The sequence below is a fragment of the Heteronotia binoei genome, chromosome 5 (genome assembly GCF_032191835.1).
Source record: "Heteronotia binoei isolate CCM8104 ecotype False Entrance Well chromosome 5, APGP_CSIRO_Hbin_v1, whole genome shotgun sequence".
NCBI classification, from domain to species: Eukaryota; Metazoa; Chordata; class Lepidosauria; order Squamata; family Gekkonidae; genus Heteronotia; species Heteronotia binoei.
In genome coordinates this window covers 98,017,252-98,043,124 of record NC_083227.1, presented here as the reverse complement: position 1 = coordinate 98,043,124, position 25,873 = coordinate 98,017,252, and the positions used below count along the sequence as shown (strand labels likewise).

At 40.3% G+C, this 25,873-nt stretch overlaps 1 protein-coding gene across 1 annotated transcript in view; it reads left to right on the top strand.

Annotated features, from left to right (window-relative positions):
• SLC6A1 (solute carrier family 6 member 1) overlaps positions 1-25,873 on the top strand; it is a 44,834-nt gene that overhangs the window by 12,216 nt on the left and 6,745 nt on the right. Inside the window, exons 4-12 of the mRNA XM_060239878.1 lie at positions 5,569-5,678; positions 5,784-5,916; positions 7,013-7,147; positions 7,278-7,381; positions 8,281-8,405; positions 13,517-13,629; positions 18,422-18,553; positions 19,683-19,785; positions 23,998-24,098. Coding sequence (XP_060095861.1) covers positions 5,569-5,678; positions 5,784-5,916; positions 7,013-7,147; positions 7,278-7,381; positions 8,281-8,405; positions 13,517-13,629; positions 18,422-18,553; positions 19,683-19,785; positions 23,998-24,098 — 1,056 coding nt within the window. The remainder of the gene's footprint in view (positions 1-5,568; positions 5,679-5,783; positions 5,917-7,012; positions 7,148-7,277; positions 7,382-8,280; positions 8,406-13,516; positions 13,630-18,421; positions 18,554-19,682; positions 19,786-23,997; positions 24,099-25,873) is intronic.

Sequence of the window (25,873 nt, the reverse complement as noted above, 5' to 3'; positions counted from 1 at the left end):
GGAAATTCCCTTACCAGCTTTTGATGGTGCGCCACTGGAAGCAGTGCGCAGGGTCAAGAGCTTGGGGGTGCTACTGGAATCTTCTCTGACGATGGAAGCCCAGATAGCAGCCACTGCTAAATCCGCCTTTTTTCATCTTAGGCGGGTGAGGCAGCTGACTCCCTTCCTGGAGCGTGACGACCTGGCAATAGTGATATATGCAACCGTCACCTCGAGGTTAGACTACTGTAATGCCTTCTACATGGGGCTGCCCCTGTGCTGAACTCGGAAACTGCAGTAGTGCAGAATGCAGCAGCCAGGCTGTTAATGGGACATCCTAGGCAGGAACATGTGCGGCCTGTGCTGCGGGAACTGCATTGGCTGCCTATTGTGTACCAAGTTCATTACAAGGTGCTGGTTATCACCTTTAAAGCCCTATATGGCCAAGGACCTGTCTACCTTAGAGACCTTCTCTCCCCATATGTTCCCCAGAGAGTACTGAGATCTAGCTCACAAAATCTGCTGAAAATCCCTGGGCCAAAGGAGGCCAAATTAAAAGCAACAAGAAAGCGGGTCTTCTCAGGTTCCAATGGTGGAACCAGCTACCAGAGGAGGTACGGGCCCTACGGAGCCTTAATCAGTTCTGTCGGGCTTGTGAAACCGTCCTCTTTCAGCTGGCCTTTTAAGGTAGAACCATTGCACCATCACCACAAAAACTGTGTTCATATGCATATTAAGACTGTAGCACCATTTTATGTTATATTGTAATTTAAATTATAAATTCAAATGTTGTTTTTATGTAATTGTATTTTAATTGCAAATTGCTTTGAATTTTATTGTTGTATCATGGTACAATGTACTATGTCATGTAAGCCGCCCTGAGCCTGCTTCGGCGGGGAGGGTGGGATATAAATTAAAATTTATTATTATTATTATTAAAGGCCAAGGGACTGATCAGCAGTCACCCAGTACCACACTCTAAAACCTACCCTCTAGGTAGGACTGGAACCACCAAAAAACAGTGCCTCCCAATCCCAGCCCAGGAATGCTGTCCCGAAAGATAGCATGATTGATGGTATGGAAAGCTTCTGAGAGGTCCAGGAGAATAAACAGTCTCACTTCTCCTGTCTGCTTCTGGAGCAGCTCATCCAACAGGGCAACCAAGGCTGCTGCAGTCCCATAACCAGGCCTAAAACAAGACTAGATAGAACCTAAAAATTCACCTCATCCAGGAAAGTTTGAAGTTGTCAAGCCCCCGCCCATTCAGTCACCTTACTTAAAAATGAAGCATTTGAGACTGGCTGATTGTCTGTCTGTCTGTCTGTCTGTCTGTCTGTCTGTCTGTCTGTCTGTCTGTCTGTCTGTCTGTCTGTCTGTCTGTCTGTCTATCTATCTATCTATCTATCTATCTATCTATCTATCTATCTATCTATCTATCTATCTATCTATCTATCTATCATCACTTTGCATTTCTATCCTACCCTTCCCAGAAATGGGCTCATGGCAGATCATAACAATAAAACAATTACATGATTTTAAAACAGCTAGCTAAAATCAGTTTCCATATTTAAAAATTCAGATGATGACCAAGTAAAAAACCTAATCCCTGGCTGACACAAAGCAGAGGACAGTAGTCAAGACCAGCCCCTGCTCTAAGTAGAATTCATAAGTGGGCTGCATTCAGCAGGGAGACCATGTTGGTGTTCAGTGATGTCAGCTGCCTCAATTAAAGGCCTGACAGAACAGTTCTGTTTTACAGGTCCTGTGGAATTGCAACAGGCTCTGCAGGGCCTGGATCTCCAATGGGAGCTGGTTCCACCATGTAGGGATCAGGATGTAAAAAAGTCCTGCCCCTAGTTTAGGCTAAGTGGACATCTTTGGGCCAGGGACAACCAGAAGATGTTGCTCAGCAGAGCATAAAGCTCACCGGGGGGGGGGGCAGAATATATGAGGAGAGGCGGTCCCTAAAATATGCTGGTCTCAGGCTGTTATGGGCTTTAAAAAAAACCCCCACAGAAAGTGGTTCAGTACTTAAAAATCAGCTCAAATAGAAGTTTACAACATGCCCATAAATGAGTCAGCAGTGTGATGTGGTAACTAAAAAATCAAATGTGATTTTGGGCTATGCCTCAGTTGATATACTCCAAGATGGCATTAGCCTTTTTAGTTGCTGCATCACATTGGCTGCTCATATTTAACTTTTGTTCCATCTGTACTTCAAGATCTTGTTCACACACACTGCTACTCAGAAATGTATCCCCCATTCAATATGCATGTTCTTCATTTTTGTTACCTAGATGTAGAACTCAGCACTTATCCTTCTTAAATTGCATCTTGTTCACATCTGTCCACTTTTCCAGTGAGTTCAGATCTCAATGAATTCTATCTCTATCTTCTGGTGTGTTCACTGCTCCTCCCAGTTTGGTGTCATCTGTAAATTTAATAAGTAGCCTCTCTACACACCTTCATCCAGATCATTGATTAAAAAAATATTGAAAAGTTCCAGGCTCAGAACTGAGCCCTGTAGCACCCCACTGGACACCTCCCTCCATTCAGACGAAATGCCATTGGCAACTACTCTTTGAGTGCTGTTCTCCAACCAGTTCCCTATCCACCTAACTATCCTACAGTCCAGTCCTCTAGTTTACTCATCAGAACGTCATGGGGAACCCTGTCAAAAGCTTTACTGAAATCCAGATAAACAACAGCATTCCCTCAATCCAGTAAACTTACCACTTGATCAAAGAAGGAAATGGTCTGGCAGGATCTGTTGGCAAGAAATCCATGCTGACTTCCCTGGATCATCAAATTGTCCTTTAGATCAGTGTCCTCTAACCTTTTTGGCACTGAGAACCACCCTCTGTCCCCAACCATGGAGGAAGGAGGTTATATGTCATAGAGTTCACCCTCCAAAGCAACCATTTTCTCCAGGGGACATATCTCTGTTGTCTGGAGTTCACTTGTAATTCTGGGATGTCTCCAGGTCCCAGCTGGAGGTTGGCAACCTGAGGCCTGGAAGCAATCTTTGGGTGATGTGATACCACCTGATTTGCATAACTCAACTAGGCCTGGTTTCTTACTACTGTTCAACAGCAGCTACCCTATGAAAGCCAGTGTGGTGTAGTGATTAGAACTTTAGAGCAGGGAATGGGAGATCAAGGTCCAAATTCCTATCTTGCTGTGGAAGCTCACCAGGCAATTCTGGGTCAGTGACATACCTTTAGTCTAACCTACCTTACAGATTGTTGTGAGCATAAAAAGGAAGAGAGGAGAATAATGTGAGCTGCTTCAGTCCCCACTGTGAAAGGTAGGGTATAATTGAATACAGAATAAATATAGCTGAAAATGGTTGGTGAATGGCTGAGAAGGAGAGAATGAGGCAGGGAAAAGGGAGATGGAGTGGGCCTGGCCCAGTAGATGGCACCACACAACTGGGCCACTGTTTTCCAAGGTAATGGCTGCTGGTGGAAGGGGGATAGGGAAAACTTCAGACAGAGGGGCAGATAAAAGTAGGTTAGCAGTTGGGTGTGAAGGTTTGGAAATTCCTGGAGATTTTTTTTGGGGGGGTTGAGACTGGGGAGGGTGGAGTTTGAGGAAGGGAGGGACCTTGGAGTGGTTAGAATGCCATAGACTACACCTTCCAGAACAGTCATTTCCTCCAGGGTAACTAGGGTTTCCAATCTCCAGGTGTGGGTTGGAGATTACAGCTGCTCTCTAGATGACAGAGATTAGTTCCAAGGAGAAACTCTTTGCTTTGGAGCATGGCTGCTTTGGAGCATAGACTTTATGGCATTATACCCTGCTAGAGTTGCTTCCTTCCACAAACCTTGCCCTCCCAAGGCTCCATCTCCAAGTCTCCAGGAATTTCCCAACCTGGAGATGGCAACTCTAAGGGGAACTGATCTCTGTAGTTGGGATTGGGAGATCTGTTATGATTCCAGGAGATAGCTGGGCCCCACCTGTAGGTTAGCAACTCTAGACGAAGAGAAGGGAACAGGAAAATGAGAGAGGCTATGGGGTTTTTAGGAAAGGAAAAAAGGAAGGGGGGATTAGATGCCTCCCACAAATCCTTGCAGATTATCTTTATTAGCCATGATAGTTAGCAATAGAACCTCCATATACAGTATAGTGGTCATACGTCACCTGCTGGAAATAATCAACAGGAGAAAATACAAATATGAAGGACATTTGATCTCACATTGTGAAGGCTGTGTGTTCATTTGAATTTATAATTTGTGACAGGGCTTTTTTTCCCGGGGGAATGCAGTGGGATGGAGTTCAGGAACCTCTTTGTGGAAACAAAATTCTCAAAAAATGTTCAAAAGTTCATGAGAAGCACCCATGTGTTTTTCCTTCATTTCCCTCTTGAGAGTTCTGACACCTCTTTTTCCAGAAAAAAAGCCCTGGTTTTTGGAAACAAAATGATTTTTTTTAAATACAAACATGCATTTTATAAAGCAAAGGAAATTTAATTTTTATGTATGCTGTTCCTCTGATTGATCTGCTGCTTTTTTATTCCCTTGTGTCTCAGTTTCTCTAAGAGACACTTTTGCATGCCAACCAATGTTTCTTCTGACCAATCAACTCTTACAGTCCAATCCTAAGCACACAGCCCTTCTAAATGTGTTGAAGTCAGTGAGCTTAGAAGAGTGTGTGCAGTTCTACTTAGGATTGCACTGTTGTGCAATCCTGCTTCAGGCCATGGCCATGAAGTGTGCAGTTTGACTCATACTGAAGGCTAACAATTAATATCTTTAGTTTTCATCTGAGAAGAAACATCTAAGTACAAAGTGGGCTACATTCTATTTATACTGCATGCTAACAGTAATACATCCAGTGTGCAGAGTGCTTTGCTTCCTTTTTCATTCCTCCTCACACAAACCTGTGAGAATGAGTCATTGATATTCCCATTTTTACAGATGTGGAACTGAGGCTGTTTAGTGACTTGCCCAAGGCCACCTGGTGAGTCTATGGCTGAGCTGAAATTTGAATCCACTTCCCTGGGGCCGTGACTGGGCACCAAAGATAATACAAAGAAGTATTAATTCCATGCACAGAAGAATTACAGACTAAGCTGTTATTTGTTTGTATAATGAATTCTGGTTTAAGGACTTCTGAGGTATTTAAGATAAGTGTATCTTGGAAAGGATTATGAATAAGATACAGAAAAGGGGTTAGAATCAGATAGTTCAGAGGACAGCTAAGCACAGTAGTTACATATATATGCAAAAGAATGGGACCTATTGGATATTTAGGATTAAACAAGAAAATATGCTGTTTGCCCGACTTGAAAACTCCTACCTCTATCAATTTGGATTTGTATGATTTTAGTATATATCCTTGCAAATGCAGCTCTTGAGGGGGAAGGCGTTTAACTGATTGAGTTAAAATTAATCTAAATCACTCCACAGTTGTGTGGAACAGCTTCGCATGAACCATTTGGAGAAACCATGTGATCATGCATTAAAAAAATGAAATCACCTTAGTTTTCAATCATTGCTAGAAAAGCCATCTTGGCATCTGGAAAGTTTAAACACTGATACTTTGGGGTTTTTTTCTCTCCACAACTCCCCCCCCCCCCTTAATTAGAATCTTCCCTGGAGACACTGTGGAAACCCATGGAACACAGAGCGCTGCTTCTCAAACTACAGTATAGCAAATACCACCAACATGACAAGTGCTGTAATGGAATTTTGGGAGTAAGCGTAAAGAATATTTTTCTTGTTCCTGTGAATATCTATTGTTAGAATCACAATATATACAATCCGTACTAAAATATTTATGTATTTTTACTTTGATTTCAGACGCAACATGCATCAGATGACTGATGGTCTAGAAAAACCAGGTCAAATACGTTGGCCATTAGCAATAACACTAGCAATTGCTTGGGTTTTGGTATATTTCTGCATTTGGAAGGGGGTAGGCTGGACTGGAAAGGTAAGGGTACCTTTTTAAAATCTAGATATGACAGTCTTCCCTTTTAAAAACAGTGCAGCATTCTAAAAATCCACTTATAGAGAAACATCTTTCCAATAGATATAGACTATGCAGTGAAACACCATAAACCATTAAGTGAACAATACAATAGAAAAGAATCAGAAAATAGTGCAAACAACTGTCTATGAGAAGTTATACTATAAACAATTAAGAAAATAGAATTACAAAAGGAGAAAATGTAGTAAAAGCTGAATCTTACAGAAATTTAAAATAAAAGGTCTAGGTGGGAGGAAGCAGATGACTCAGGCCATGATCGTAAGAAGTCTAATCTCATCTGATTTTAAGAGGTCAGACAAACCATTAAAAATCTTCTGTTAACACCAGCCCAGCAACACATAACAGCATTGCAAGCTTTCAAGGTCCCCAGAATTTATTAGAGCAGGAATGAAGATCTAAAATGGTACTGGTATCAAGTTGGTACTGGTGTTAAGTTGCACCCTGGGTTTCTGGGAGCAAGAAGTAAATATTTTCTTTCAGTTGCAAAAACAAAGGCCAGCAATAGTCCTTATATCTCTCTATCACCAGGAAAGATTCCTAGATCTCCCTCTATACAGGTAGGTTGAGAGCCTAGGAATCACTTGATAAGCATTGTATGAACAATGCTGGAGATAAATTTGACAGGTAATGCACAAAGTAAAAAGTCAATTGAAGTCAAACTGAGTCAGTTTACATTGTGTTCTGGGAAAATTCCTCCATACATAGTCATTTAATAGTTTCATTCTTCTCCATTTGACACATTTGTCTAAGGGAATAGCAGAAAAAGTAGGTATAAAAGATGACAATACAAAAACTGGACATTCCCCTTTCTTGGTATTATACACCAGTGAGTAGCAAATTCTGATTTCATGTACCTAGCATGTTAGAAGAGGAGAATACTGTCATGTCACACTTAGATTTTAGATTTTTATAGAATTATAGTAAACTGTATTTACTTGCTGTTGTACTCCATAAGCCCAGTGTTAATGTTTAAATCACTTAAGAGACAACTCAGTATGACCATTTTTTTTCCAGTTATGTATCTTATTCTTTGTATTAGGTGGTATACTTCTCTGCCACATATCCATATGTCATGCTGCTTATCTTGTTCTTCCGTGGAGTGACATTACCTGGAGCAAAAGAAGGCATTTTATTTTATGTAACTCCTAATTTTGCCAAGCTCTCAGACTCTGAGGTAAGCATTCCAGTTTTATAACTTAAATAACCATGCTATCATGTTTATTTCCATTGTCTTATATTTAGTACATAACACAACCCTTTTTATTTAAAATTATAACAAATAATTGTTTGGTTTTTATAATTAGGTTTGGCTGGATGCTGCCACACAGATCTTTTTCTCCTATGGTTTGGGTCTTGGTTCATTGATTGCTCTAGGAAGCTACAATCCTTTCAACAACAATGTTTACAGGTGAAGTAATTACAATTCACTATTTACTTACCATCGTAGTTACTACAGATAGGGACAGGGAGGGATGGTGGCTCAGTGGTAGAGCATCTTCTTGGGAAGCAGAAGGTCCCAGGTTCAATCCCTGGCATCTCCAAAAAAGAGTCTAGGCAAATAGGTGTGAAAAACCTCAGCTTGAGACCCTGGAGAGCCACTGCCAGTCTGAGAAGACAATACTGACTTTGATGGACCAAGGGTCTGATTCAGTATAAGGCAGCTTCATATGTTCATATGATACATTACAGAAAGTCTGATCAAAGTTAGAATGAGGAGACAGAGTCTTCAGGAGTCTGATTCAAAGATCTCAGTTATATAGAGCTACAAAGATTGCCTAAACTCTTTCATACTATTATCAATGGGGCATCTGAACTTTTAGATGTCCCTTCTATATTACAGATCTTACAAATAAGATGTATTGTGGACATAAAACAGAATACCCAACACACTTCTCAGTTGGTCCTGCATGTAGGTTACTGGAATTTGCAGACCATAAAAAGGACAGTTTTTCATAGGATAGTTTTGCATTGTTACCTTGTAACAATGGAAACTACAAGGTAAGAATAATCCATCCATCTCAAAGAACAGTGCATTGAAAAATTTTCCCCTATGGCATCTTTGGTTACAAATTTTATTATGTAACAGATCGAGGAATTGGTTGTGTTTAAAACTGAGAACAAATAGTTCAAGATGGATTCAAGTGGGTAAGGCATGTTGGGCTGAAGCAATAGAATAAAGTTTGAGACCAGGGGTACCTTTAAGATTAAGCATGATGAAAACTTTGTATCGAGACCCACAATACAGTGTCTTAAGCTTTAAATATTTGATTTCCCCAATATTACTACTCTTCTCTTTTCCCCCCACAGGGATTCCATCATAGTATGCTGCATAAACTCATGTACAAGCATGTTTGCTGGTTTTGTTATCTTCTCTATTGTTGGATTCATGGCTCACGTCACTAAACGTGACATTCAAGAAGTTGCAGCATCAGGTTTGCTTCCTCTTAAGTTGCATGCATTAGTGTTTGCAAAGCCAATAGATGATAGCCAATGGGGAGTCATGGTTAAGGACTAGTATCAGGGAGACCTAGGTTCAAACCCCTGTTCAGCCAAAAAGCTCACTGAGGTGACTGTGTACTATTTAATAACTCTCAGGGAACCCTATTTCATACTGACAATACAAAAAAAGAGGAAGCAAGCACATTGCACTGAACTTCTTAAATGAAGGGTGAGATTTAAAGTCCTACAGTTACCCACCAACTGATGTTTCACTCATCTTTCTAGCTATACACACACACACCATATATCTCACTAGTTCAATGTTTTAGTTTTCTGAGCAAGAGAAGAAGAATTGCAGATTTATACCCCACCCTTCTCTCTGAATCAGAGACTCAGAGTGGCTTACAATCTCCTATATCTTCTCCCCCCACAACAGATACCCTGTGAGGTGGGTGGGGCTGAGAGGCTCTCACAGCAGCTGCCCTTTCAAGGACAACCCCTGTGATAGCTATGGCTAACCCAAGGGCATTCCAGCAGGTGCAAGTGGAGGAGTGGGGAATCAAACCTGGTTCTCCCAAATAAGAGTCCACGCACTTAACCACTACACCAAACTGGCAACTTGTCAATTAAAAAGCTAATTTCAAAGGACTATATACTGCTAGCAAATGTTAGTGTTTAACAGAATGGGTTATTTCCTGTGAAACCTGCTCTTTCTGACCTTTATGGTGAACTTTATTTAAGTCAATTATTATGTAGAAATGAAGAAGAAGACTGCAGATTTATACCCCGCCCTTCTCTCTGAATCAGAGACTCAGAGCGGCTTACAATCTCCTATATCTTCTCCCCCCCACAACAGACACCCTGTGTGGTGGGTGGGGCTGAGAGGGCTCTCACAGCAGCTGTTCTTTCAAGGACAACTTCTGCAATATCTATGGCTGACCCAAGGCCAATCCAGCAGCAGTGAGTGGAGGAGTGGGGAATCAAATCCGGTTCTTCCAGATAAGAGTCCGCACACTTAACCACTACACCAAACTGGCTCAGGTGAAGTATGATGCTGCTTAAAGGATGGTGGATGACCTTGGGTCAGTCATAACTCTATCAGAGCTGTTCTCCTCAACAGCTGTTCTTGGAGAGTTCTCTCAGCCCTACCTACCTCACAGGGTGTCTGTTGTGGGAAGAAGAAGGGAAAAGGAGGTTGTAAGCCACTCTGAGACTCCTTTAGGTAGTGAAGAGTATAAATCCAATCTCCTCCTCCTCCTCTTCCTCCTCTTCTTCTGCTTCATCTTCATCTTTAATACATTTAATGGGGACATAGTTAAAATGATTCTTTAGTAAAAAATCAGATTAATTTCTGTCATTGTTATATTAACATTTGATATACATCAGTGATTAACATCACAGGTCATATATTTACATAGTGTTACCAGGAAGACTTTTTCTGCAGTAGCAGTAACTCTGCGCTCAGGCTTCTGTTCTCCCCAGCTCAAATGACCAATTCCCCACCAGTTGCTGTGTGGGTGCATTTTGACTCGTACCTCCCTCCAATTCCCCCTGCATCTTCCTGATCTTTAATGTGGGGAATCGGTCAGTTAATCTTGTAATCTTATGACAGTCTCTCTTTATGGCACAGCAGTGATACTTCTGGAAGAATACTTTTCTTGTATGGTTTTATTTATGTTGTTTATTAACATGCAAAAAATTAATAAAATTTAAGTTATTAAAAAAAAAGCAAGATCAGGAAAATGCAGGGGGAATTGGAGGGATACACGAGTCAAAATGCACCCACACAGCAATTGATGGGGAATCAGTCAGTTGAACTGGAAAAAGCAGAAGCCCAAGGGCAGCGCATCTGTACTGTGGAATTAGTCAAGGATGTTATTCTGAAAGGTTTCATTCTGAGTAACCTTGCAATATTCACCTTATGAAATGTATGTCTTTGCTAAACTATCAGTATCCTTGGGTGCTCTTATTCATTCTTGCTATGTAATCAAAAACATTTACTATATTTGACTGCTCAAATTTAGATATGTATGACTGTCACTGTAAACATTACATAGATTTATAGTGCTTAGATAACTGATGGGTAAACTTCCTGAGACTTTGGGAAACAGTAGTAGCTATATGAATGGAAAGGCAATTTCATATGTTCTTATGGACCTATGGCTCAGTTCAGACATAATGCAAAACCATGTTTTATTTAAATAAATTAGACTGGCAACATTAATATATGCATTTGTAGCCTTGCCATTGGATTATTGTAACAAGATCTACATTGGGCTCAATCACCTATTTTAATGAGCTTCATTTGCTGCCAGGTTATTTCCAAGTTCAGTTTAGGATGCCAGTTATGACCATTACAGTCCTTCATGGCCTGAAACCAACATTTGTAAAGGACTGTGTCTTCCTATACGTCCTCATGTACCTGCTAACAGTATTCAAGTTGGCACTGTTTATGTATACCTCAAGGACTGCCTACTCTTATATGAACCTATCTGATCACTCCAATCATCTTCAGAGGCCCTGCTGTCATGCCCCTGCTGCCCCCTTGGGGGTCCTGGCTCGTCCAGGACCTTTGGATGCCCCCCAGGTTCTGGGTGACCCTGTTGGCTTGCCACTGAGGTCTCAGAATCAGGAAGGGGCTGGGTTGCGCCACCCAAAACCTTCTCTCCCCAGCGGTGCTTTGGGCTCCGAACTTTCTCTCTGGTCTGGCAGCCCTTCCACAGCACCTGCCTGCTTCCTCCCCGATCTCAGCATGTGGCTGCCTTTTATCCACCCCTTGGCTCCTCCCTTCCCTCTCAGTGCCCACCCCTGGCTGGCTCCGCTCTCATTCATAAGCCCTGATGCCGAGCAGGGGCATCCTAGGGTGTTTCCACCCTGGGGCTGCTGGGTTGCCTCTGTGTTGGGTGGGGGTGTAGGGTATGGTGGCGCTAGCCACCGCTGCTCAGGATGTGTTTCCTCATGGGCCTCCAAACCTTGCGGATGCTCCAGCCTCGACTCGCTGGTGATGAGGACGGGGCTGCTCCACCCCAGGCGTGCTCGGGGTCTGGCACAGCCACCTCCCTGCTCCCCGTACTCCCTTGTCAGCTGCCTTCTCTGCCCCGGCGGCCAGGTAGGGCGGGGTGCATCGGGCAGATCCAGCGTCAGATGGTGGGGGTCTTCTGCGGGTTGGGCTGGGCCCTGCTGGTGATCATTGGGGCAGGGGGGCCCCCCTGACCGAGTCCCGGCTTGGGCGAGGTGGGACACCTGCTTTGGATACCCTTGCTTAGATTTAGGGCTTTTTTTGTAGAAAAAGCCCTGCAGTAACTCATTGGCATATTAGACCACACCCCCTGGCATCACCATTGTTCCACACAGGGGTTTTTGTAGAAAAAGCCTAGCAGTAATCATTTGAATATTAGGCCACACCCCTGACACAAAGCCAGCCAGAACTGCATTCTTTACGTTCCTGATAGAAGAAGCCCTTCTTAGATTAGATGTGCAGCAAGCTGATAAAGAGACTTCTTGGCTGTGGCACAAAACTTGGAAACTCCATCCCCAGTGAGATTAGTCTGTCTCTCTCCAACATTTTCTTCTGCTAGAGGATAAAGAGTTTTTTGTTTGGTTTGATATTCCCTCTCCAATGCTTACTAACACCTCTCCCTGTATGTGCCTATGTGTCTATGTGTTTTGTTTTAATTTTTATATATTAACATTTGAAGTGCTGATTTAGTGTTTTAAATGTTTGCTGCCTTAGGAACCCTGATTTGGTTGAAAAGGCAGCATAGGTAATAAATAAATAAATTTCATCTTTAAAAGTAGCTGCCTGGCATTGGATAGGATTTGTGCTTTTTCCTGTTGTTACTTCCACTTTATAGAATGGGCTCCCCCAAAGAGGTAAGGAAGGCATCCTCCTTTTTCAGGAATTGCTGTAAGGCTATTTTATCACTAGAGTGTTCAATAGAGTTGCAGGCATTTTATTAGGTTGGGGTGAGTTGAGGTTTTATTGTTACCTGAATATTTTTAGTTATGCATTGTATGCAAACCATCTTGAGCCTTGGAGAAAGGTAATGTATAAATGATTTTCTAAATAAATATATAAAGATAAATCATAGCTTTGTTTTATGTCTGAACTGAACCAATATTGTTCAATGCTATTGTTTAGAAATAATGAAATGGAGTTGTGGCTCACAAGAAATCAGAATGGAATATGGCATTTGGAAATTCTCCTCATACCACAATAGCATGGCACTGCTCAACTTTGGAGCTGCATACATAGCTTCCAGATTGATTAGTCCTGCTGCTCTAAATCTAATTCTGTAGCACAATTGCCTAGATCACTGGGGAAGTTGAACACTATTTGAGAAGAAATCTGACCACCTAATCCTGAACTTGAGCAGACTAACGCACACGGAAGATAGTTCTGTTTCTCCTTCCATAAGCTCTATGGAAAAGTTGTAGGGAGAAGGATTGGAGCTGGGATTGTGAACACTTTCAGGAATCCCTGAACCTTATTTGCACAAGTCTGCCTCAATAGAATTTAGGAAAAGAAAATCACCCAATAGGGTGATCCTCAAAGAAAAAAATGAGTTTAAACAGTGAGTTAACGGTGAGTTAGGCCAAATTTCCTTGGCCTATTTTCTGACGAGCATCCATTTTGTTTTCTTAGCTTGGGGTTCCCTTAGTCCCTTAGAGGTAGGCAGTGTCTCCTGGCCACACTTCCAAATATTTCTGAATTTGAATGATACATACTTGCTGCTCATTAGAAGTCTCACAGTTCAGGATTCTAAGTAGTCTGAAGAGATGGGGCTGTGATTTCATCTGTTTGACTGGAATTTGCAATTTTTCATAGTATGTTTTGTACAATTTTTCAAGTTCATTTTATATCTTCTATTATTGTAATTTCTGTAACAGTAGATATCCATACGGTTCTATTTTCTCTTCTATTTCACTTTTAATGCAGAGAACTAGTGCTGTCACTACTTTTCCTGCACATTTATGATCACCAATGTCTTTATTATACTATGCAGTAAGACTAGAGATTCAAGTTTAAGTAAAAGACTTCAGCAAATTTGTAGAACAAAATAAGGCACTCCATTTTGCATTAATCTGTACATTCCCCCACCAGGTCCTGGGCTTGCATTTTTAGCCTATCCAGAAGCAGTGACTCAGCTACCCGTCTCGCCATTGTGGGCAGTACTGTTCTTTTCCATGCTGCTTATGCTTGGGATAGACAGCCAGGTAACACAGATACAACTGTTGCTGTTGGTTTGTGGCGGGGGGGGGGGGTGTAATAGACAAAAATGTGGTTCATTAGAAGTCTTTCAGGTCTGTTATTTTCTCAGCTTCTGGTGACTGAACAGCAGTTGTCTCTCTGAGAAGCTGGACATCAGACACATAGAGTGCAGATGCAGATAGCATGCCAAAGTTTTGTTAATTATCAGAATTAACCTTAAAGGCATCACAGACCTCTTATTACTCAATCTCTAGTGGCTAAATGTCACTTGTCTCTCAGTTGGATCCTGATGGCATTCAGCTACCTGACTGAGCTATGACAGGTCTGTGATGGCCTTATGGTTCATTCTGATAATGAACAAGCAGTATAGCAGACTACCTAGTTACACAACTCCTGAGCAGTTGGACTCCAACTTCTCAGAGGACAAGTGGTGTTGAACCACCCAAGGCTGAGCAATAACAGTTCTGTAATGCTAACCCATTACTAGCCTACATCAACACATGATTTCACAATGTAAATTGCAATGAGGCATGCAGCAGATTAAAATGTATTGGTGTTTTAATTATTTTGTGCTGTAGACATGCTGTTGTTTTCAAAGTTTTGCTATTGATTTCAGTAATGTTATTTATTTTATTTTATTTTATATTATTAATTATTTAATTATTATTGTTGTAATCTGCTTCCAGGTTCAAGTCTTTGTGGAGAATGAGTGGTAGAAACATCTATAGATAAATGTTTAAAAACTGACTAAGCATCCAAAGTGAAAGAAATGGGGAAATACCTGAGTTTCATCATTTCATTCCAAAACACTTGTTCCTTAAGAAGTCAATATGTGAAATTGCAGCTATCTGCTGGACATGCAGTTCTGTTGCACAGCATCAAAAATCAAATAGCATAGGGAAGCAATTATAATAGTATATATACAAGAATAAATGCCTCTTGAGCTCTCTGATAGCGATGAATGGAAAGTGGTATGGTTTGGACCACTAAAAGAATTGTAGGTGGTTATTGCCATCATTTATGAAGTGAAGAAGAACACTGTCTGTGCAAAGATTAAAATATTACTTGTACCTATGTTGGCCTTAGCTATCTTTTTGCTTAATTTGGCTTTATCATTCCCATGGGGAGAAAATTCCATTTTTTCCTATTACAGGGCTGTTGCAGTAAAAATTTGCACTATGTACTAATCTTGTCCTTGCTTAAAGAGAGCCAGTTTGGTGTAGTGGTTAAGTGTGCGGACTCTTATCTGGGAGAACCAGGTTTGATTACCCACTCCACCACTTGCACCTGCTGGCATGGCCTTGGGTCAGCCATAGCTCTGGCAGAGGTTATCCTTGAAAGGGCAGGCAGCTGCTGTGAGAGCCCTCTCAGCCCCACCCACCTCACAGGGTGTCTGTTGTGGGGGGAGAGGATATGGGAGATTGTAAGCCGCTCTGAGTCTCTGATTCAAAGAGAAGGGCGGGGTATAAATCTGCAATTATTCTTCTTCTTCAATGCATAGATATGAGATCCTGTACAGAAAGAAGCAGCTCTAACTGGAAATATATTAACTTTTGTATTTTCATTATTCATATACTGTATACTAATCCACAGGATTCTCATGGCAGGCCTATAATCTGGGAAAGGGTTAATATTCTCTCCTTTTGCATCCAAGAGCATCACCCTGCTAGTATACTTGGGACCTGTTGGATTTTAAGTTATTTTTGAAGCAGCTGGAAGGACATTGATTGGAGACTCAAAATAGAGCCCATCTACAGGCATATGAGATAGTAGTCACAGCTGCCAAGAAAGCATTGTTCTCTGCCACCAGCTGAACCTTGCCCAGGGGAACTTTTCACTGTGTTAGTTCTTACCTTTAAAGTTCTTCACACCATGGGACCAAGAGATCTAAAGGACTATCTCTCCCATAAGCATGTGCAGCATGCTTTGTTCAGCACAACAGGTCCTTTTGGTCATTGTGGTGCTTTGGTCATTGTTATATTCTAATGCCACCTGTTTGGAGAACCTTTCTGTAGCCACTCGGATATTGTGGAAAGGTCTCCTGAAGGAAATGAGAAGAAATTATTTCACTCCTGCAGTTTTTAAAGATGTGTATTGGTACAAAATTGTTGTACACCACCGAGTCTGCTTTGTAGGGAGGGTGGTATAGAAGTTTAATAATAAATATAAATAAACAAATGAATAATGTTATAAGCAACAAAAGGGTGGGGGTAGAGTCATTATTATGAGAGGTCTGTTTGAAAAAAAAAATCCATCCAGACCATTCCTGACTGTTGAAATTGGGCGGAGTAGTATTAACATAAAACCAGATTTTCAGTGCATTTCAGAGTGACATCCCTGAAGTCAATAGAAAATAGCAAGAGTCCAGTAGCACCTTAAAAGACTAACAAAATTTGTGGCAGGGGATGAGCTTTCATGAGTCCCTGCTCACTTCTTCAGATATTGTTTTTTTTTCCTACTGCTACAGACAGACAGACTACTGACAGACTACTACTGTTAGCCAAGTTGATCTATACCAGGGGTTACCAAATGTGCTTAACATAAGAGCCACATAGAATAAATGTCAGATGTTTGAGGAAGGAAGGAAAATAGATGGTGGGCGGGACAAGGGAGAGGAAGGTGGAAAGAAAGCACTTTTAACTTTAAATGCATTCTCCAAGCCAGCCAATGTGGCAGTGGGGGCTTCAAGAGCCACACAATATGTGTGAAACAGCCAATTCTCAAGCCACAGTTTGGCCACCCCTATCTATACCGTTGAAGTCAATGCGTTTAGAAAGGTGTAAATCTGTTAATCTGGGAAGGTACAGTGTGAAGCATGATAAATGGAACATTTAAGAACTGTAAAGGGTAGGTTACACTGAGCTATTATCATCTTTGGGAGAAGATGTGGCTCACTGATTGAGCATCTGCTTGGCATTCATAAGGAGTGAGGTTCAATCACCAGCATCAGGTAATAGGTGATGTGAAAGAGACCCTGAGACCCTAGAGAGCCACTGCCAGTCTGAATAGACATTAGCAACCTTGATAGACTGACAGTCTGATTCAGTATGAGGCAGCTGCATGTATTCATGTGTTCACTTAAGGAGAGCCAAGCCCTGGTGAGATAACAATGGAGAGTGCTGAATTTCTTGATGAATCCTAATTCAGCACTTCTATGCTGGATTCTCCTTTAGAAGTTATTTTGTAGGAGTACAGTATGTCCTGAAACATTAAAATGTTTCACCACAAATTTTTCAATATTCGGTTTTTAACATCCAGTTTATGTCCAGGGCTGTCCTGGTTGTTCAATGTTAACAGTAGAACTTTTAACTTGCTTTAAATATTTTAAAGAAAGTCTGAACGGTGCAATAGATACATTGTTAGGTTCTGATATGAGAAACACTAATTTATATATTCTTTAGCCATGAACTGTCACAGCCAGAACCAGGGCTTTTTTTGTAGCAGGAACTCCTTTGCATATTAGGCCTCACCCCCTGATATAGCCAATCCTTCTGAAGCTTACAGTAGGCCCTGCACTAAGAGCCCTGTAAGCTCTTGGAGGATTGGCTACATCAGGGGTGTGTGGCCTAATATGCAAAGGAGTTCCTGCTACAAAAAAAGCCCTGGCCATAACCAGTATCACAGTGGCAATGAGAACATAAGACAAGAACATACAAATGAGATAAGGACTTACAGCAAATCCTATGTATTAACTAAGACCAATGGGTTAAAACCCACATAAACAAATAATAAATGCAAGCAAACTCAATTCTTCATGGTCACTCAGATTCTTCATGGGCTATTTTACTTCATTTTTGGCTGAAGTTATATAGTATATTATTTATTAATATGTGTACAATTACATAAGCTGTTCACAAAGATATTGAAATAAATTAGGGACTCTTCATTCTCTCATGAGACCTGATATTGAAAAAACTTTCAGGATTCTTTCAGGGGGGGGGGGGTTGTCAAACTTTCTTATGTTATACAATGTGAAAAGCTCCCATTTTACATTCAGAAGAGGGTTGACCCTGAAAATGGCCTTCCTGTGGAACACAATCCTTGTTGAAGTATGCTGAAATGCCATCTTGCACTACCATCTTTCCACTGGGCACTAGAAATATAGATCAGTGTTATGAAGACTAACAGCATGATGGAAAAAATCCATATGCTGTCTTATTTCATAAATACCAGTAATTTACCACAAGCAGGCAGTTTACTGTGGTATCTTCCTGATTAACAAAGTATTTACTCTCTGATGAAAAAACCTGAAGTATTAGTTTTGAGATGCTGAGAAATTCTGAATGAATGTTACAGTGGGATTATACATTATTAAGGGTCCAATCTAAATAGATCTACTCAGAAGAAAATCTCATATTATTCAGTGGGGTTTACTGTCTGGAAAGTATCCTTAGAAAGGAAGTCTTTGGGTCTTAACTCAGATTTGGATCCTCAGCAGCATAAAATTATCTTACATCTGCTAATCCAGAAATCTACCCCAATGATACCAAATTAAGATAATGTCTTTCTCATGTTAAAATTCTCATGTATTTTTTGAATACATGATCAGAATACAAAAGCTATCCATTGACATTAAATATATCAACTGTTTTTATTGAATTATGTGTTAAATTAGAGGTCATTTTTAAAATAGTGAGTACTGAGCTACCTGTGCAGTTTTGCATAGTATTTTTTAAATGAGCTTAATATGTGGCATAGAAAAAAAGCTTTGCTTGAGAGGGGTTTTTCCAGTGAAGAAGGGCTGTAATAATAATAAATATGTTGATAGTTGAATCTAACCTCTACATTGGCTTTCAGTTCTGTACTGTTGAAGGATTCATAACAGCTCTAGTGGATGAATTTCCAAGGTTGCTACGAACTCGAAGAGAAATATTCATTGCCGTTGTGTGTGTTGTCTCCTATCTAATAGGACTGTCCAATATTACTCAGGTAAGTCAGATATTGAAATGGCTTTGGCTGAATGGTAAAGTACATGTTTTGCATGCAAAAAGTCCTAACAGGTTAGTCTCAAGCATCTCCAGTTAAAGGATCATGAATAGCAGGTGTTAAGAAAGACCTTTCTCTATCTGAGATCCTGAAGGCCACAGCCCATTAGAATAAGATGGTATTGAACTAGATGAACCAGTGACCTGACTAAATATAAAGTAATTTCATATGTTAATATCGTTATGGTTGTATTTATTAGTAAATATAATTAAACAAGAAGGGGCCTTTCTGATATGCATATGAATTAAAGCATATGGGGGAAACAGGAGAGATTTCTCCTTTTGGTAAACTATTAAATGTCAATACCATTTAAAGGATTTGAGATTAGCATACTGCTTTTGAGTGTGATACCTACATTAGCAGGCATATGGTGATACTTGATGCTAGGATTAAGCTTTTAGCCTTTTTGATTAAATTAATATCTGGAGACAGTGGGTCCCATCTTGTTTTGTTAATTATTAGATATCTTGGATACAGTGATAACACAAATGATTTTTTTTCTGGAAAGCTCTGGAATGGTGTAGCATGCTATCTATGTATTTTTATTATGCACAGTTTATATTTTATATGCACAGTGTATATGCTGTAAACTGCCTTGATGACCTTTTTGGACAAATTGCAGTCTAAAACTATGCTAAATAAATAAATAAGGGATAGGCTTCTGCATATCACTCTAGTCCTTATACTGAATAAATTCACCAATCCATAGGTGCAGTTTCATTGGCCAATATTTTCATTAAACTTTTCGAGATTTAAATGGTGTAAACTTGCCTGGTTTCTTTTTAATGATTCCCTCCCATTCTCTCTCTCTCTCTCATGTGTCTTGTTCATTTAGAATGCAGCCCATCTAAATAGTGTCCTGGGGGGGGTGGGATTTTTATTTGTTCAGCGCCTAGTACATTACACAAAATATTTTACATCACTATAGATAATGTCCATCATAGCCTTAAAAGTTCTTTCCAAGTAATATTTATTGAAGTGGATAGAACTGTAAATACTAAGTTCAAACGTAATAGGAAACGGAATCTCAGAGAAAAGTATGATGAACTAAACTAAATTTTATATATTTCAGGGTGGAATATATGTGTTCAAGCTCTTTGACTATTACTCCGCAAGTGGAATGAGTCTGTTATTTCTTGTATTCTTTGAGTGTATCTCCATATCCTGGTGCTATGGTATGTAATGTTCTAGCATTCTGAAATTTATGGGAACTGTAGTTAAGACAGTACTGATTATGTCTCAGCAGCTAAAAGAAGATAAATATTTCACTTACCTGGACAAGAAACATTGCAGTTTTTTGGTTCACATGTCGTACTAAGAAATGGTATGAGAGATAGTATTACTGGAAGTGTGTGTGGGTGGGGTATGATCTTGTAGCGTGGGATAGCCTTTTAATTGTGTAATCAATTTCAACCAACTCAGATATAATAAAAAATAACTCTAGCACCCTTCAAATGACTGCACTTTGAACAAGGTGATGTGGGAGTAGCTTCTTTTTTGTTTTGCTTTAAAGATACATGAATGTTTCCCTACTTGAATGATTCAAAAGGACAGAAGCTTTAAAAAGTATGTAAAATTATTTCTTAAAAGTAGAAAAAATATTCAAAGAATTTAAAAATTAGAATACTCACAAAAAATGGGGGAAATGAGCGTGACTTGTCACAACTGCTGTTGTGTATCCTGTCTTAAGTGCCCTCATATGCATAGACATTCACAACTTTTGCACAACCAACATTCCACTCAGAACTTCAAGTTGCAATAGATGCTAGAAGTGAACACATTGTTTTTACCTCAGCATCATGCCATCTGCTCAGTGTTATCCTAGAGAAATAATATTACTTTCTTCTTTACAGAAATCTTTGCAAAACATTTTATAAATAATGTCATTTGAATTGTTGAACACATATCTAGATACAAGGGAATTCTTGTTTGCTCAGCTAGGAGAACTTCTTTGGGAAAAAAACCCTTAATGAATATAATAATATCACATATATTCCAACAATCTACCATAGGTGTTTCTAATCCCATATATTGTTCTCATAGATGCCACTAGTCAAATATGGAGGATACGTTTCAGTTTATACAGCCTGAAGATCAGGATCCTTTGAGAAATCAACAGCTTGCATGCTTCACCTTTGCTGTCCTGCCTACTTAAAGGGGGAATGCCCAAATGGGCAGAGGAAGTGCTAAATAGCTCTTTGATGGAACCTACCATATAATACTGTACTTTCTCAATGGCAAGGGCAATGACCTGTACAGTTCAATTCTGATACTATTTAATGAGTGACTGAAGCCACTGGGAGATGTAATTTAGAGATTTGGGGTGTGCCCTCAATATGTGGATGGTATCAAGTTCTACCTCTGCTTTTCAACAGATGTTAAGGAGAATGAAGATTTATTAAGCAAGCATTTGGAACAGAGTTGCCATTTTCCTGACACCAGTGGAGGAACTGCTATTCACACTCCCTGTCACCTACTGACACTCAATGCAGTAGTAGTGGGCTAATTGTGTGTATAAAATGGCATCCCCCAATGTTATTGTATCACTTTGAGCTGCATAACTGGACATGATATCACCATGTTTGGAGCAATCTAGGATTCACTTGAAACTCTATGAAACACCTCCACCACTCCTGGAGTAAAAAATTCAGCTGGATGAGGGAGAACAAATTGATGCTTAATAAAATTAAGGGAAAATATTGTTGGTGACGAAAGTAGACCATTCTGGACATGACGTACAACTTACACTAGATATGGCCATACTCGCTCTGAAGATAGGGTTGCCAAGTCCAATTCAAGAAATATCTGGGGACTTTGGGGGTGGAGCCAGGAGACTTTGGGGGTGGAGCCAGGAGACATTGGGGCAGAGCCAAGAACAAGGGTGTGACAAGCATAATTGAACTCCAAGAGAGTTCTGGCCATCACATTTAAAGGGACAGCACACTTTTTAAAATGTCTTCCTTCTATAGGAAATAACAAAGAATAGGGGCACCTTCTTTTGGGGCTCATAGAATTGGACCCCCTGGTCCAATCGTTTTGAAACTTGGAGGGTACTTTGGGGAGAGGCACTAGATACTATATTGAAAATTTGGTGCCTCTACCTCAAAAAACAGCTCCCCCAGAGCCCCCAAAACCTCCAGATTAATTCCCCATTATACCCTATGAGAATTGATCTCCACATAGGGAATAATGAAGACGTTTCCCTCTCCTCCTCCCTCCCCCCCCCCCTTTCTGGCAACTGAAGCGAGGGACTGGCCTTTCTACTCACGAGTTGCTGCCAGCTTCTTTACAGCAGCAGTCACACCATCCCAAAGTGGAGCCTTGCAATCAAGCCTCCGGAGGTGCAAAGGCACATGGTCCTTTGCAGGCGGGGCTTCTCTCCTCCCCCCCCCCCCAGCCAGCTGACTGGGCGCGGGAAGCAGCTTGCGAAAAGGAAGAACGGCTGCTGCAACGGGGCTGGGTGGGAAGGGAAGGGAGGAGGAGAAGCATCGGGCATTGGAGTCTGTCAAGACCCGCCTGCGTTCGGCAGCCACCTCCACCCGCTCGCTGGCGAGCCAGCCTCCCTTCTCAAGATTCCCTTGCCAGGCTCAGCACCTCCTCCCCGGACGACGCAAATGCTCCTTGGCGCCATTCCCCCCTCCTCCCCCCGCTTCCAGAGTTATGGAAAGCGGGAAAAGAGGCTGAAAATCCAGTATTCTCCCGCCAGGGCGGGAGGCTTGGGAAACCTATCTGAAGACCTTAGTGCACAGCTCAAACTTCTAGCTGTTTATGTGGCAGCTTTATTCGGGAAAGTCTTTACCAGTTTATGCTGAGTCCTAGAGAAATCTGAGCTGGCCACATGAATTGGTGGTTTCCAGGCTAGACTTTTGTAAAATGCTGTACATGAGACTACCTTTGACAAGTTCTCAGAAGCTTCTAAAGATTCTGACCTGCTGTTTATGGAGGCAAGGAGGTTATATTATACCTATTTCAACAGAAGTTCATTGGTTCATAGTTTGTTTCTCTGGGTACAATCTGAAGTTTGATTTGGATGTATGAAGTGATAAACAGTTTGTAATCAGGGTATCTCAAGGACTGCCTTCTCGCACATCAATCTACCTACTAAGGACTGCTGTTCTATAGAAACCATGCCAAAGATTCTGATCAACCTCCTTCAGATAGAGAATACACAGTGCTAAAGAGTATTTTAATTATCTACTTGAATGTTTTCAAAACTGCCTTTTCAATACTAACTCCATCAGACCTTCAGTGATTCTCTTAAATGTTAATTGCTCTTTTGTTGAGTTCAGTTCTTTGTAAAACATTGGTAGGCATAAACCTGGGCATGACCTACTTCAAATTAATATGCCAAAGGATTAGCATGGTTGATTCTCTCTCCCCCCCCTTTATTATTTCACATAAGTTCTGGAAAGTTGTTATCATTTACTAGTGTACCACCAGACCCAAGTCTATCATGCTGAGAAACTATATTGTTGACAAACTATGTTTACAATCTACATGCAATGTTAAGTTATTGGTGGTGAGGTACAGTACTCTATTTTGTATATATAACTAGCTAGATTATTGTTCTTTCCAATACAGTACACATTAAAACATCCCAGGGTAAAATATATTACCCAAAATAAAACCCACCTGATTATTCCTCTGAAGTAAGACTAGTTCCTGACAAGACAAATTCCCATCTTTCATTATATAGATAAAAGGCTACAGAACAACTCACAATGGATTTGGGCTAACACTAACAAAATCTTTAAGAGCATGTTTTGAAATGGCCTGTGATTTACCATGATGCACCCAGAAGTTACACATACACATTTATTATTGTGATGAATACAGACACAGTTTTATCAACTTGTTGCAGTTAGCTTTTCTAGACCACAAAAAAATTCCAGATTGACTTCGAAAAGAATTATTTCAACCTTAAGTGTGATTTAGCCTGATGAACTACACCTGTATTTTTGAGGAATAAATAGTTGTGTAACGTGTCAGAATGCCTTTTTGTGAGAACTGATCTTGCTGCATAGTTGTTTTTGCTTAGATCTTGCTCTTGCTTAGAAAAAGATAATGGCTTTCAGGGGGACAGAGAGAGCCTGTAATGATGTCAAAAAGACTGCCCTGACTTAACCATGTTTGTTCATGATGCCCCTTATCCTGCCATTTTTTATTTGTTGAATTTTTAGCTGAAAAAGGACATGTTACTTTGAACTTCTTATATTTTTATCTTAAGGGAATAATCTAGTCAAAGGATTTTCATGCTTTTTGATTAGACAAAAGACAGGCCAGATCTTGTAACTGGGCAGCTGCCAATGCTAGAGTTGTCACATCTCCTCAAAAGGGACACCTGTCACAAACTCACATTAATTCATACATGTTGTTTCTATTTTTAGGTGTGAACAGATTTTATGACAACATCCAGGAGATGGTTGGGTATAGACCCTGTATCTGGTGGAAACTCTGCTGGTCTTTCTTCACTCCAATCATTGTGGCAGTAAGAAACAAATATTTGTCTTTTACAAGATATAGATGGTTTTCAGATAAGATAAAAACAGGCAAATTTCATTTTTCTTTTTTTTTAAATTTAAATGTCCTGATTTCTGCCATATTCCATGAGATAAATCAGAGCAAATTCAAACACAGCATAATTATTGTAAAACTTCATGTTCTGCTTCTTTTTTAAAAATCCTTCCATCACCAGAACAAAATAGGAAACAATATGAGTCTCTGGAAACAACATGACATCCATAGAAATCTATTTTATGATTCTATTTTGATTGTGAAATAGCATGAGGAAGATATCCTATTGTTTTTCCTTTTATAAATTGAACTGCCTGCAGTATTAACCCATTGTATAGAAGGTGCCAAGGTCTAGAGATAAAATGAATCTATATTATATTTTGACTAGGAATAAAATACTTTCAGGGAATACCAATTCTGAAAGTACAATTAATTTCAATTAAAAAACAAGGTGAAGCTATAATTGGGAAGCTGGTAATGTATTCATAATGCAGGATACTATTCTCAATTTGACAAGTATTCATTTTTTCAAAGCCTTTCTCTGAGAAAGCCATTTGCACTTTCATACACATGGTTTTTTTAAGAATACACAGTGGAACAAAATGACATATATTCACATCTGTCAACATCACGGTAGCTAGTGGAACCTCCACATGCAGAAGTCAGGCAGCAAGAGACATTGGGCCAAGGGACTGAGAAACCCTGCCCCTTGAGACAAAGCTATCATCAAGCCATTTCCAGCCCAAGCCTTCCCTCCAGTGATGGTGCTGGGAAATGATGTTAGACAGCAACATACTTCTGGTGTGTCCTTCTTGTGTGAAACTTTGGCCTCTGGGTTATTATGTATTTTTTGTTTTATTGTTAGCTACTTTATTGACTGGACTGTAGAGCAGATAAACCTTGGGTAGGATAAGGGATCAAGGATGGACTTCTGATGTGTTTTAGTCTGCTGGGTTCTTCTTTTGAATTAACTAGATCTCTGATTTGACTGTGAATAATATCTGTGTGCTGTTAGGGAGGTAGGTGGTGGTCTAAAGTTATGAACCTCAAAGTGGAGCCTGGAGTTCTTTTGAAATTACAACTGATATCTAGACTACATAGATTAGCTCCTCTGGAGAAAATGGTAACTTTGGTACTATGGCATCACATCCATGCTGAGCTCCCTTTCCTCCATAAACTCCACCCTCTCCAGGCACTGACCCTAGATCTCCATGAATTTCCCATTCAGTGATGCCAGTCTTACTGTGGGCTGAGCCTTGGAAGTTAGAGGTGAGCATGAAGACAGTTTGAGTTCAGAGTTTATGTAATCACTGCTCCATTCTTGGGAATATATATGAATGCCCTCAGTCATCCCCCCACTTCAGTCTTAATGTTTTGTAATGTCCATTTTGTTAGGAATGAGTTTTCCTTGTTACATGATTGCAAAATGTTGAATTGGCATGCAAGATGGAAAATAGGCTGAAGTATTTAGACAATGTTACTCTGCCTCAAATTATATCAGTTAGATATGCAGCCCATCATTTCCAACGTGGGGAAAGAATAATTTCATCCATGAACCTTTCCCAGATTTCTTATGTAAACTGTTGCCACCCGTAATTGCATTTTCTTAGTGTTAAGTTCCAGGGACAGATTGGATATGGATGCACCATCTTCCTAATTTGCTGATGTGTACCCAATCTGGGTTGCTAGAGATGGAAATGCTGATTTGGTGTTTGAATTCCCTTCCATTGTATTTCTGAGGGGCTTCAA